This window comes from Carlito syrichta, unplaced genomic scaffold (assembly GCF_000164805.1).
Source record: "Carlito syrichta isolate Samal-C Ts95f unplaced genomic scaffold, Tarsius_syrichta-2.0.1 Scaffold303726, whole genome shotgun sequence".
Lineage (NCBI taxonomy): Eukaryota > Metazoa > Chordata > Mammalia > Primates > Tarsiidae > Carlito > Carlito syrichta.
Window position 1 is genome coordinate 861535 of NW_007247822.1, and position 14851 is coordinate 876385.

The 14851-nt window shown below is 38.2% G+C and overlaps 1 protein-coding gene across 1 annotated transcript in view; it reads left to right on the forward strand.

Annotated features, from left to right (window-relative positions):
* Positions 1–14851, forward strand: part of CCDC6 (coiled-coil domain containing 6) — a 112719-nt gene that overhangs the window by 81115 nt on the left and 16753 nt on the right. The window contains exons 4-5 of the mRNA XM_008059130.2: positions 7715–7818; positions 9910–10070. Coding sequence (XP_008057321.1) covers positions 7715–7818; positions 9910–10070 — 265 coding nt within the window. The remainder of the gene's footprint in view (positions 1–7714; positions 7819–9909; positions 10071–14851) is intronic.

Consider the following 14851-nt stretch of genomic DNA (forward strand, 5'->3'; position numbering starts at 1 on the left):
AAAGACAAAATTTATTGAACTGGTAAGCTACAAAATAGTGTCATTTTCATATATTAATAATGATGGCATATTAATATTGTTCCAAAGTTATATATCAATTTTAAATAACAAATCTAATTTTTATAGGAACATGATTTTCATGAAGAAAAAAAGAGATAAACTATAGCAGAGAAGGTTAACTGTGGGCTTTCTGGAAAACTCGGTCTTCCAAATAGCTGAGTCTTCACTATAATTTATCCTTCAGAGGGTTATTGACCTATCCTGTATTTTATATATGCAAACTAATACCTTATTAATGGATTACTATTTTGGGATTTACTGTTACTTCAATTATATTAGGAAGCTAAGTTTTTTAAGATGAGATGTCTAAGTTTTATTATAAAAATAGTAGATGTTCATTAAGAAACTGAGCAGGGCAGGAAAAGGTAGGAAGATAAATTATCAACAGCATCACTTTCACCGAAGGCACATGTTGCTGTATAGTTTATTTTATTTTATTTATTTATTTTTTTGCTTGCATATTTTTCTTGTCTGATGTATGCAGACATACTTCTTTTCAATTGTAATTTTGACCTCCTTGACCTAAAAATTACCATCCTTCCTCCTCTGTTTTCTTGCTCCTCACTGGCAAACTTCCATCGGCCCTCTCTGTGCTCAGCATTGTACAAGCTGTAGTGATGACCTAGAACTTGTTCTTAATTCTGAAGGCAGTCGTAGCTTAATTAATCAAATAGACACCTTGAGGGGTTATATGGTCTATGAACACCTGTTTGAATTCATCTGTAACACAAATTGCGTGCTTGATTTCTTCAAACTAATATTTTAAAGGCAAGGATCAGTGGAGAATTGCCAAGGCTGAGCAAAATTCCACTGATTACCTAAGTAAATGCCAACCCAGGCATTGTTGAAGTTTTACCTTACTAGTCTCTGTTGCTTTACCTACTAGTCTCTGTTGTTTCAGCTATTTTCATGTTAGTTGCACATGATATATTTTAATAACTACCTTGTGAACCCTATTAGTCACTACTTTCCAATGTATAGGCAAAATCTGGGTTAACTCGGATATATGGAAAAATAGGATGGAATGACTTTGTCTCTGCTCTTGTAGTAGAAACAAGAACCAAGACTGTGTCCATTTTCTATGACTTTGGTTTAGTCATTTTTTTAATATTGTGATTTTATTTTCCCAGGTGAGTCTGATGTGCTACCAGGTTAACACTTTGAGCACTTGAATATCTACGATATTACTTAATAAAATGATAAGAGATTGTGCTGAGCTATTAATGGCCTTCAGATATAACCTAACCTAGAAGGCTTGAGGGGAAGGTTGTTGTGTTAATCTCTGACACACACTTGTTTTTTTTAGGATTTGCCTCTTTCTCATTAAAAAAAATGTCTGGCCAACTAAGAGTTTGGCTAATGTAGGTCAGAGCATATTCTGCTCTTTTTTTAAACATTAGGCACACTTCTTATAAAATCATCATTTTAATATATGCTGTGACAAACTTTGTGTTCTGTTTGATAGCCTTTATGTTATGGGCTTTTCTTCTCTTTATCATGCCTGGATTAGTAAATGTCTTACTTGTAAGGGACTGCTTTCCAAATTTGTGTATTAAGTCAAGTGTTGGGGTTCAAAATACATATTCTTATAGTAATGATGAGACTATGGTAGTTAGACTAAAACCTTTCAAAGTAACTTGAAAAGTTCCACTGAAAGCTCTCAAAGTCCTATAGCAGAGCATGTTCACAGTTGAGTTCTCATCTGGCTTTTTTGACAGTCATTTCTTACTCCCACCACAGTATATAGTCCTCTTTAAATGGGAAAATGCTACAGTGTGAAACACACATGTTAGCGGTTGAAAGCCATCTCTTGACTGCCCCCTACTTTTTCTGCTGCTTTGGTGGGGGTCAGGATCTGCCTGCTGAGAAGACACATGTAGGACCACTATAAATTCAAAGAGCCAGCTGTGCTTTTATACATTAAGTTTATTCAATGAAGAAGTTCTAACTTTATTTGGGGACATAATAAGAACTCATGGTCTGAAAACTTGCAATGAGAAGTAGAGCTACTGAGGGAGGGAATACAGCATTTGGCAGTCTATTGAACTGACTTAATTATGAGGCATCTTTTCAAATGAATATTCTACAAATCAGTTCTGTCTTTTGGTGCTGGATGCTTGTAGAATAATCACAGTCAGAAGGGGCTTGGGTTAGCCTGAGAATTAGATGTTTGGCAGTGGATGAGTGGGTACTTTTTGCATGAATATCAAATTTTTCCAAAAGTGATCAGATACTATTAGGAGATGGGGGAGATTATTACTGGTGTACACCATCTCATGTTTCCATCTCAAACAAGAATTTCCAACTTATTATCCTGGAAACTTAACGTATACTATGAGATTATGCAATGACCAGAATAGCATAAGCACTGAAAAATCTGCTGTCTGAATTGACAGAACTGATGTGTATACTTTGGCTCAAAATATCTAAGATGTCGAATTAGGTGGGCAGAAAATGATGGTGGGGAAACTGATAAAGAACTTAAAGGGAAATAAATGAGTTAATATGATTTCCTTTAATTTCTCTGCTATTTAAAGTCAGCTAGAGTTTCTCAGCAGTTTTTTAAATTGAGATCTCAATTTTAAAAACTGAAAAAAAAAACAAGAGACACTGTTCTTTGTAAGATTAAAGATAATATGGATTCTTATAACTCTGCCAGCTTAGGTAATGAAATACAGCAAGTCCTTACTTGGTGTCATTGATAGGTTCTTGGAAACTTTGACTTTAAATGAAATGACATAGCAAAATTAATTTTACGGAGGACAATTGATATATACAAGAGTTAAGTTCCTATGACATATTTCTGGTTATTAAAAAAAAATCACCAAACTTCTAAATAGAGACCCAAAATACTTGTAATATTAAACATTGAAATAAATGTGAGCTATGCATACATTTAAGACAGATGAATAAAAACAAGATAATTATCTAATTTTGGTGAATGAATAAAAACAAGATAATTACCTAATTTTGGTGAATCAGTGAGTGATGACAGTTGGCGTGGTGATGGGTTTAAATCAAGAAATAAATGTTAGCCGGGCTCGGTGGCTCAGCCTGTAATCCCGCGCTTTGGGAGGCTGAGGTGAGTGGATTGCCTGAGCCAGCGGGTTCGAGACCCACCTCGGCAACTTGGTGAGACCTCATCTCTACAATAAATCAAAAATTAGCCAGGTGTGGTAGCGCGCACCTGTAGTTCCAGCTACTTGGAAGGCTGAGGCGGAAGGATCGCTGGAGCCCAGCAGGTCGAGGCTGCAGTGGCCGGGAGCGGCCACTGCACTCCAGTCTGGGTGACAGGGTGAGACTCTGACTCAAAAAAAAAAGAAAGAAAGAAATGTTTGTGAAGTGAAAATTATAAGGAGCGCCTCCTACCACCAACAGTTAAAAGCAAGCAGTACCAAATATAGCAGGCTCGCTGAGCACTTTCATCCACATCATTTATTTTCTTTTATTTTGGTTGTAAACACATCATTTCTTTTCATGCATTTGTATGATTATCATATATTCCTTTCTGGCCTACCTATTCTGTCACTCTGCCCAATCTTTACTATGAATCTTTACAATAATTTGTATTTATTCATTTTCTAACCTGCTTATTCCAGTTTAGGGTTGAGGGTGGCTGGACCCTATTAAGACCACAAAGTGGGACCCAACCCTGGATAGGATGCCATCCTATCCAGGGATCACACACCCATGCTCACTCAGACTGAGACCATGTAGACACCGCTGGTTTACCTAACATGCACATCTTGGGAATGTGAGAGAAAATTGGAGAACTGGGAGAAAACCCACGCAGACATGGGGAGAAGATGCAAAGTCCACAAAGAGAGTAGCCCTGCTGAGAATTGATGTCCTCTCCCCCTCCATGTTACAATGAAATGATGTTGAACACTCAAGGATCTGCTGAGCTGAGGCATCCTGTGTTGCCTGCTTTGTGGGAATAGTAAAGCAAACTGGGACAGCAAACCCAAGTTTCACACCCAGGGAGCCTAGTTCGCTGAGGTGGCAGTAGATTGATAGCTGGTGACTCTACCAACAGGTACCAAGGACAAGCTGAAATCCACATATATTTTCAACCCACACTTTCCTATACTCATCTGTTTCCAAATACTCTCATAGACTTACCAAGGGACCCTTATTTCCCTGCCATCAACCACCCTCCACTCTGCTACTGTCAAGTATTGTTGGCAAAGGAGATAGGATCACAGAACACAGCATAGTTTTCCCTAAATCCACGTTTCCCTCAAGATCCTGTGTACTTGCTGGTTGGATGGAAGCCAGCAATTTTGGCTGCCATGGTGATTGATATGCATTCTTATCTTGGTGGTATGCTTTTTCCTGAGTCACATCATCTCCCAGGCTACTGGTTTCTTCAGCTCTAAATGGAAAGGGTGGATTTAGATTATCTGCCTTGCTACTTCTAGTCCTAAAAATCTGACTGAACTAGCAGACTGAAGCAGCTGTCATTTTAAGATTGGGCAGAGTGTTAGAATAGATAGACCAGAAAGGAAACTTAGGAGTTATCCAGACCAACTTTTTCATTTTATAGGTGGAGATGCCAAGGCTCACAGCAGGTGAGTGACCTGCTCAAAGTCACATGCCTAATAAGTTCCACATGGGTAAAGACAGCTTTGTCTTGATTTTGTTTTTCAGTGTTCTTAATTAGTATTATGCATGATTACTCAAAGTAATTGGGCATGAGTTTTTCTACTAGACATCACACTACAAAATGATGCCTGGTTGAATTTTTTTTCTGCTTACCAACTACCTCTTATAATGCTTTTAGCTTTTCTTTAAACAGTGAAACAGGATCCTTAAGGGCCTTGGGACTTTGTTTCTTTAAAGAAATGACTGTGGATTGTACTTCAAAGCTTAGCCAAACATGTGATAAGCACAGAGAATCACAAAGTCTAATAGGAGTCCTGTGAGGTGTTCTAGAGTTTCTCCTCCTTGCTGCAAGCAGGAACTGCCCAACATTCTGAGAAACAGTTGTACATCAGTCCACTCCCAACTTCACAGCACAAAATGTTTCTGACTTATTTGGACTCCTTGCTCCCTCCTTTCTTTTGTCCTTGACTTCAGAGTTACATTCCACCACACAAAAAATATTTTGAAGCACTATTTTCAGTTTACTATGTGATTGATGATCATGGCTCATACTCTTGTCGAATAAGCTGTCCAATGCCTGGAGTCCCAGCTACTCAGGAGGACAAGGCAGAAGGATTATCTTGACCCAGAAGGTTAAGGCTGTGGTGAGCTGTGATTGTGCCACTGCATACCAGCCTGGTTGATAGAGTGAGACCTCAAATCAAAAAAAAAAAGAAAAGAAAAGAAAAAGAATGCACTCTTTAATATTTATTGGTAGCCTGTAAGGTCTCAGACATTATTCTAGATACTGAAAATGTACCAATGGAGAAACACACAAGGATATAAGTTTTATGAAGCTTAAACTCTGGAGGACTAGAATAGAAGTAGAACGGATATCTAGAGATGGTGATTGTCATCGCCAACAAGTATTGAGTGCTTTCTAAGTGTCATTCAGTTATGGATGATTTGCATGGGTTTATACATTTGGTGTTCTCAATAACCCAGTGAAACAGATTATTTTATTTTATTTTTTTTGTGTTAAGAGTCTCACTCTGTCGCCCAAACTGGGCATGCTCACAGCTACCACAGCCTCGACCTGCTGGACTCTGGCAATCCTTCTGCCTCAGCCTTCCAAGTAGCTGGAACTACAGGCACGCGCTACCATGCCCAGCTAATTTTTGATTTATTGTAGAGACAAGGTCTTGCCAGGTTGCCCGGGCTGGTCTCGAACCTGTGGGCTCAGGCAGTCCATTCACCTTGGGCTCCCAAAGCGCTGGGATTACAGGCTGAGCCACCGAGCCCAGCTCAGACATTATTTTCATCCCTTATTTTACAAATGATGAAATTGTATCTTGCAATTTTCTCAATATTTTTTAACTAGCAAGTGTTGGAGCTGGGATTTGAACCCAGGCATTTGATTCAAGGATTGTGTTCATAAAAGAGAAGTGTAATTTTCCTTCCTAATATATTGTCTGCTGGTTTGCATATGTATCTAGTTATCAGAAATACTTTATTCAAATGACCAGCTGTTCTACAGCTATTTCTGTGCTATTAAGAGGAGAAGGGAAATGCCTAGAACTCTGCTATCTCATGAGAGCATTTTCCCCATTTGTTTGAGACATCTTTTTTCCCTCTAAACTTAGACATGATTATTTTATTACCCTTATATCATTTGCTCCCAGGTCTTGATTGTCAAGTAGCTGCTTGTTTTCCTAGGGCTATCTTGTTTCCTTGTATGAATATGGGCAAGTCTTTTGCCCTCTCTGAGCTTTTTCAGGACCCTGTTGGGGTTGGCCATACTAAGCATTTCTAGGGGTTGAAATTTGTGCTTCTTAAAACTAAGCTACTATGAGAGCAGTTTCCAAAAGGAGGACTTCTTTTGAGTGTAGAAATAAAACCAAACTTTGAATATTGTTTTCAGCTGTTGGATGCTTTAATTGCTGTAAAAGGCTACATTTTATATGCATTATTAGTTTCTTACTGTTTATACAAGGGACCTTTGATCAGTGAAGTACCTGCCTTTGTGACTCGCTAAGGAAATGTGAAATCTGTTGACATCTTTGTAGTTATGGAATCAAAAGTAATTTGTTTATTCAACCATAGAAAAGGAGAATTGCCCATTGGTTGAAAAGATAGCATGGTGGTAGTAACATAAGCTTTCTGTCTTAATTTTGTTTTCCTTTTAAAATTATGTAGTATCTCAAACATGCAGACAAGTACAGAAAATGATATGACAGTATTACCTCTACTTGTTGCTATGAAAGCTATTTATCATTACACTCGCTCCCTCTTACCATATCTGTTTCACGTTCTTGCACAAATATATAATTTACTTGTTTCATTTACTGTCTTGACCCCCACTAAAAAGAAGTTCTATGAGGACAGAAATTTCTGACACTGGTTCATTACTATATTCCTATTATCCAGCATTTGGCATTGTTCTCAATATTTATTATGTATTTTTCAATATTGATTCATTAAATGAATTTTCCAAACTGAAATAAAACAGTTTGGGGTTTCCACCCTAATCTCATACCCTCCCCCAAATCAAATTTATCTTTTTTCTTAAATCCTCAGAGGTAATCTGTATTGTGAATTTGGTATTTTTCATTTTTATGCGTGCTGTTTTTATATCTTAGTATGTGTTCATTTACTTCCATTAGCCCGTATATAGGGTGGGGGATTTTTAAAGTTATTTATAAATAGTAACATAACCTTTCTGGTTTACTTTTGAACTATATGCAGGACTAAGGGACAAGTCCAGAAAAGTGCTGGTATGATTAGTAAACAGAGCTCCTCCAAAACCCAAGGAGGTCAAGGCTTTCCATGTTGAATAAACGTTGAAACCAGAAATGTAACGCTAGACAACAATTAAGCATTAGCATCCAAGAATGAATCTGTCCCAGTTTTTTCAATAAAAGTTTAAGAACTAGATGTACTTAACGTGTCTGTGCCAGAAAATTGGCCGCGTCTGTGCAGTTTTCTCCAAGTAAGGGGTCCCGATTGTTCAATGTAATTAGTAAAGTTTAAGGGGCCAATCATCTCAGTAAAGCATTTTTCCTTCCTTTAGTTGCGACGGGAGAAGATTGACCTTGAAAATACATTGGAACAAGAACAAGAAGCACTAGTTAATCGTCTCTGGAAAAGAATGGATAAACTTGAAGCCGAAAAGCGGTTTGTTTAGTCTTACTGCTTAATATGGGTGTGTGTGTGTGTGTGTGTGTGTGTGTGTGTGTATGTGTGTCTAGAGTACTGTTCTGGATGTGACTGAGGGATAACAATGGGACATTTTAATTACTTAGGTGATGTACATTATTTTAATTTGCCAAAGGAAAAACAAATGTTGCAAGCCTTCTGAACTGTTCCCATGCTGGTTACCTCTTTATTCTCTGATATTGTTCGAGAAGAGTTTCTTTTCATTTGATACTACAAGGCTGTGACGAAATTGGTCACGATGCTATTGTTCACATTTAAATTCCTTTCAAGGATAGTTGCAATTTCAACTTTTCAGCTTATTGAACTGGCTTCCCCAGTACTTTGACTTTCTAAAGTACTTAGTTGCTGTAAAAAGACTACATTTTATATGCATTATTGGTTCCTTACTGTATGCACAAGGGGTCTTTGATCAGTGAGGAACTTGCCTCTGTGACCCACTAAGGAAATATGAAATATATTGACATCTTTGTAGCAGTGGAATCAAAAGTAATTTGTTGATTCAACCATTGAAAAGGAGAATTGCCCATTGGTTGAAAAGACAGCATGCATGGTGGTAGTAACATATACTATTCTATGTACTGTTAATTGTGTATCTCTAGAATTGACTTCATTAGGAAGGCTGAGATTTTAGTAGAAAAATTACTATTTGTTTTAAAACTTACTGTTTTAAAAGAAATATCTTACCTGCTTAAGGATAGGATTCTTTGTGCTAAAAGCATATATATGGATATAGAATGTCACTCAACAGCAAAATCTTCCTTGAACTTTTTTGTGCAAGATAGTGTTAGGTCCTTATTCTCAACCACTGTGTATGTTGGATGTGGGTAGGACAGGGCTTGTAAGGATGGCAGGTTCTATAAGTGGGATGTACATATGGTTGTATAAAGGTCATTCATTTGCTTCATCAGGATCTTTTGTTTGCTACCCAAAGTCCTTCTGCCTTCAGTGTTTGGTTTGGATGTATATTCATAAATTATTTAGCTTTCATCTCAAGATTTGCAAAATATAGATATGCCACATAGCTTTAAGAGAAATGAAAATTAGAGTTATAGCTACAGGAAATATTTAAGCTATAAAAGAACCATTATGTTTTGCATTATTGTAGCAGTGCTAATAAATTGAATTATAAAAAGTTATTTTATGTAACAAATGTAGAAACTGTTACAATATTTAACATACTAGTGTTCTCAGCAAGGGTAGACCTAGAGGTAATTCACAGTTTGAACTTGGGCAAACTCAAAGGTACAGCGTTAAAAATAAACCCAAAACCCCAGGAGCTTATGGAAAGGGAGGTGGAGATCTGTTGCCAGTCAATCTTCCTTTGCAGAAGGCAGTTGGAGGTTTTACATATATTAGGACCAAATTATTGGGTTGAGGAATATGAAATTGCTATTTTGTAGGACAAAAGCTGTTGAATGTCAGCATTTTATATCTTTTTAACCTAACAATAATTTGTGAAGAAGGTGGAACCACCATAATTTACCCAATTATTTTGATTCTGTTTTCAACTTTTTAACTTTCTATGGCCAAACACAAAGGGCCCTCAGTCTAGTTTGACGTGCCCTCTCGGGATTGGTCTTGCAGGAGAGATATTTGGAAGCTGAATCTCTTTATGTGACTTCACCATCCAAGGAGATTCGTAGTAGTTCGTAAGTTTAAACCAAAAGTGGAGGGAGAGTGGAATTCCTTTGGCATTTTCATACCCTAAGCCCAACATGTTGAACATTTAGTCGGCAGGTAATTCTGAGTGGATACTGCATTCCAGGCCTCATAATCAAAACCAAATGTTAAACAGAGACTTTCAATATTGCATAATTACCTGTGGTCATCTCAAAGAAAAGAAGATCAGATCCTTCTGCCATTTGACCTGAGATAGCAAGTAAGGACAAACAGAAGTTGGTATAAAATGGACAGAGGAGTTAAGCAACCCTGCAAATTCTGTCGATGAACAAAATCTTGCTTTCAAAACAAACCTGCCAGTTTAGTGTGTTGTTTTGTCTTTTAAAGACCGACTGTTTTTAATCACTGGCATTTTTCTTTTCAATGAAGGATACTGCAGGAGAAATTAGATCAGCCTGTCTCTGCTCCCCCATCACCTAGAGATATCTCCATGGAGATTGATTCTCCAGAAAACATGATGCGTCACATCAGGTTTTTAAAGAATGAAGTGGAGCGGCTGAAGAAGCAACTGAGAGCGGCTCAGTTACAGCGTACGTGGCTTCTGGTTTCATTAGTGTTCTTCCTATAGAATTAATACGTTTACCAACTACAGGGCGTTTTATGCTGATGTTGAATGACTGTTGAGTTTGCAGTAACTATATCCATGCTATATTTTATTACTGATAACATATTTATATAAAATTATCATCCTGGAGTGGATTTTTTTTTCTTTAAGAACTGTATAGTAGGGGAGGGCAAAACAGTTTAGAACCCTAGAGGGTCCAGGATCACAGGTAATATTTTTAATCTCCTCTCTCATGTTCCTCTCTAGGAGTGTGCTAAGAGAAATATTGCAGGAGACCTCAATGCACTTTTGAAACATTAAGGCAGAGAATAGTGTCTACCTTTCTTACTACTAAACTTAACCTTAGCTGACTTTTGTTCACAGTACTGGAAGAATAAATGCTTTTGAAATTTATACTCAATATTTTGGAAGAGGCCAAGATGTTGAGTTGAAAAATCAAAGGAACTAGATTTTTGAATACTTTATTAGGTCCTCTCTGTTTTCTTGATTTTCCCCTATTTCTGTATTGTAGCTGCTTAAATTTATTTTTTTGAATAGATAATCTGGTAAAAGGTAGGCAGTGACAAAATAGGTCTTTTTCTCAGTCCTAGTCTTTAGCCACCCAATTCCCACAATTATACATTTTTACTATATTCTTTCAGATATGTATATGTGTGTATGTAAAATTATTTTATATAAATACAGTTGACCTTAAAACAGTGCAGGTTTTAAAGCTGGTGTGCTTTTATGCAGATTTTTTTTTTTTTTTTTTTGAGTTGAAGTCTTACTCTTGTCACCCAGGCTGGAGTGTAGTGGCATGCACACGGCCACCGCAGCCTCGATTTATGCAGATTTTTAAAAATACAGTCATCAGTCCATATCTGCAGGTTCCACAACTACAACCAAAGACAGATAGAAATACAGTATTCATGGGGTGTGAATGTGAACTCTGTGGATACTGTAACTATTTCTTATACCATAGGATACTTTTTGGTTGTTATGCTACAACTACAGTAGACATCTTTGAACACACGTTTGATACCTGTATAAGAACTTCTTCAGAATAGATTCCAGGAGGTGGATTTGCTGGGTCACATGGAATGTACATTTTAAAGTTCAGTGGTTCTTTTTTTAAATTTTTTTTTTATTTTATTTTTTCTTAATTTTTTATTTTAAAGATATGGGTTACAATTCAGGGTTAGGTATACAGATGTTCATTATGTGGGTACCCTTGTTGATGAGGTGTGCTCCCCCTTCCCCTGGTAGTTTCCCACTGCCAATCCCTTTCTTTTTTTTTTGAGTCGGAGTCTCACCCGGTCGCCCAGACTGCAGTGGCCACTCCCGGCCACCACAGCCTCAACTTGCTGGGTTCCGGGGATCCTTCTGCCTCAGCCTTCCAGGTAGCTGGAACTATAGGCATGTGCTACCATGCCCAGCTAATGTTTTTGATTTATTGTAGAGATGAGGTCTCGCCAAGTTGCCCAGGCGGGTCTCGAACCCGCAGGCTCAGGCAATTCACTCACCTCGGCCTTCCAAAGTGTGGGATTACAGGCTGAGCCACCAAGCCCAGCCACCAATCCCTTTCTTATAGTATTACAATAATTGTTCAAGGTCCACTTATGAGTGAGAACATGTGAGATTCAGTTCTTTGTTTTTGTGATAGGTTACTCGGTGTTATAGACTCAGTCCGTCCAACTTGCTATGAAGTTCATAAATCTATCCTTCTTTATGGCTGCATAATATTTCATCATGTATTTCTTTTTGTTATGTTTTCTTCTCTGAAGTTCATTGTGGGTTCTAGTCTGATGCTCCGGCCCAAATGCCAATCAGTGCAGATGCATCAGGATCCTCCCTGGAACCCTTAAGGAGTATGGTATATTAGTTGCTTATTTCTGCTATAACAAATTACCACAGACTTAGTGGCCCAAAACAGTATAAATGTATTGCCTTATAGTTGTGGAAGTCAGAAGAAGTCTAAGATGGGACCTGCTGGGCTGAAACCAAGGCATAAGCAGGGTGGTATTCCTTATGGAGGCTTTCAGGAAGAATCCATTTTCTTGCTCTTTCTGGTTCTAGAGGCCATCTGTACTACTTGACTCATGGCCCCTTCCTTGCCTCCCACCTCTGCATCTGTTGTCTCATTGCCTTTTCCCTCCCACTCCTCTGTCTCCCTTTATTAGGGTCCTTGTGATTATATTAGCCCCACCCTAAGGATTCAAGGTAATCTCCCCTTCTCAAGGCCCTTAACTTAGTCACATCTGCAAAGATGCTCTCATCATGGGAAGCAGTAGCATTTGCAGGTTTTGGGGATTCTCATGTGGACATCTTAGGGAACCATCATTCTAACACCACACCGGTCTCTGGGCTTACGCTGGGAGTAGAGCCTGGTCCTCTGAATTTTTAAAAAATGTAAGTAAATTCTGGTGTTTACCTCAAGGTTCATAACTACTACATGCATTCTGTGAAAATAAATAAGTGAGAGTTCTCAAATATTAGTTGTCCTTATATATTTTTGAGTTTTTGCTGTGTTGGGTAGACAGATCTCTGTTAGCAACTTCCTGAACCCTTTCTGATGCTGTCAGTTTGCGTTTTTCTTTACTTTTTCTTTATTTTAAAGTTGGGTACAATTCAGAGTTAGGTATACAAATGATCATTGTTCAGGTAAAATTTGGGCCTCACTTTGATCCCCACTTCACCTGGTTTGAGATAAGGTACCCTTATTGATGAAGTGTACTAAACCCCCCCCCAGCAGTTTCCCACTATTGCCAATCCCTTTCTTATATTATGATCGTTGTTTGTTCAGGGTCCACTTATGAGTGAGAACGTGTGGTACTCAGTTCTTTGTTTCTGTGTTAGATCACTGAGTATTGCAGACTCTAAATCCATCCAAGTTGTTAAGTTCATAATTTTGTTCTTTATGGCTGCATAAAATTCCATTGTGTGTGTGTACCACATTTCTTTAACCCAGTCCACTTTCAATGGCCAGCATGGCCAGTTTGCATTTTTCTTCCTCATTTACAATTGCTCTATTGTGTCCCAAGTAAAGTTTTTAGAAGAAATTTGGGGATAATTTTTTTATCCTTACTATTTGTCTTGTGCTGTACTGTTTGATCTTTGAAGAGACTGCAGATACCAATAGAGGCATCTGTAAAGTGCTATTTTAATTTTTTTGAGGACAGGGAAAGCTTAACTAAAGAAACACTTAGCTGCTTGCAGTGGTTTGGATTGAGCTTAGAGGATGACTGAATGACTTTTCCTCTTCCATTTTCTTCATTCTCCTTAGGCCAGGTGACTCCTACCTCTTTTGGGTGCAGCTGTGACAGGTGCCTCTTCACCCTCCAAGCCTCACTGCATCTGAACTTGAACCTCTCTCTCAATAGTTCTCAACAATGGTTGAACCTTGGAATTTCCTGAGGAGCTTTTAATAGACCAGTGACTGGGGCATCCTCAGGGATTCTGACTTAATTGGTTTGGGGTAGGGTCTGGGCATTAGTATTTTCTAGCTGTAAATTTGAAAAGGAATGCAAAATGTGCAGGTCACCTTTGGATCATTTAGGAGCCACCTCTTTGGAGTGTGCCTGGAAGTCATCCTCATTTCATACTATCTTTGACTAAATATGGTAAGTCTTCACAGTGTCATCAGTGGGTTCTTCGACACTGTGACTCTAAGTGAAATGACATATTTTTTAACCAAACCAAATTTATTATAGACTAATTGATATAAACAGGAGTTAAGCATACATAAGCTATTTTGTTTAAGGTCACAGTTTACAGGAACATAGGAATGACATTAAGTGAGGACCCACTGTGTTGCAAGGTGGCTGAGGATGGGGGAAATGAAAGCTATGGCCCCTAAGTATTAAGAAGCTCAGGGGGCAAGAAGGAGGGAGGATGGCTTATGGGAACAGATCTAGTTGAGTATGGCTGTGAGTCAACAGAGGGCACGCAAGGAATGCTATAGTGTTAACCATCTGTGCCTGAGCCTGTGACACTCAGAGGTACTGGATCTGGTACCTTCTCTGTGCCTCTGTCTTCTAGGTGAGTTGCTGAACTGGCAGGAAGTCTTCCCAGCTAATCACTTAAGGTGACATTTTTATCTGTAGATTATTGGTTAAGGACCCCCCTGCTGAACTCCAGATACTGAAGAATTGCCATTTTCTTTGAAAGATCGTGTTTCCTCTTAAATGATTGTTCTTAAAGTCTCATGAATCTTCAGTTCTACGAGGGATTCCTTGGCATTGTCCAACACCCTTCCGATAAAAGGCATCAAAGTATTCCTATTACAGAAAAGAAAGCTTGCTCTGATGGTCGCCCTTCAAGTTCTAGAAAAAGTAAATACTCCAAGGGGCCAATCTAGTGCTTCCTGTAGAGCAAAGTGAAAAATTCTGCACGCTTGCATATTTGGGATGAAATAATTTAAATCGTTTATATTAAAAGCGTACTTTGTAAATATTTTCCCAGCATGCCTTCAATTAAAGAGATTTTTCTGTCTGGATTAAGCAGCAGGGTTTCTGGCTATGATGAAAACCACAGAGGGATTTAGTGTTTAGTGCACGTAATAGTGTTTAATAATTTTGGTATTTTTATTTGAATTTCTGAAATAGGGATATCCAAGAGCTTTTATATGTTCTACAATGATGCTGTCTTAGAAATCATTGACTCCTTATCATTAAAAGTCTTTATTTGATGAAAAGTTGGACCCTCTTAGAGTTGCTTAAAACTGAAACTAATTTGATGAACATTGGGAGCTGAAGTTAGGGCAGTTTG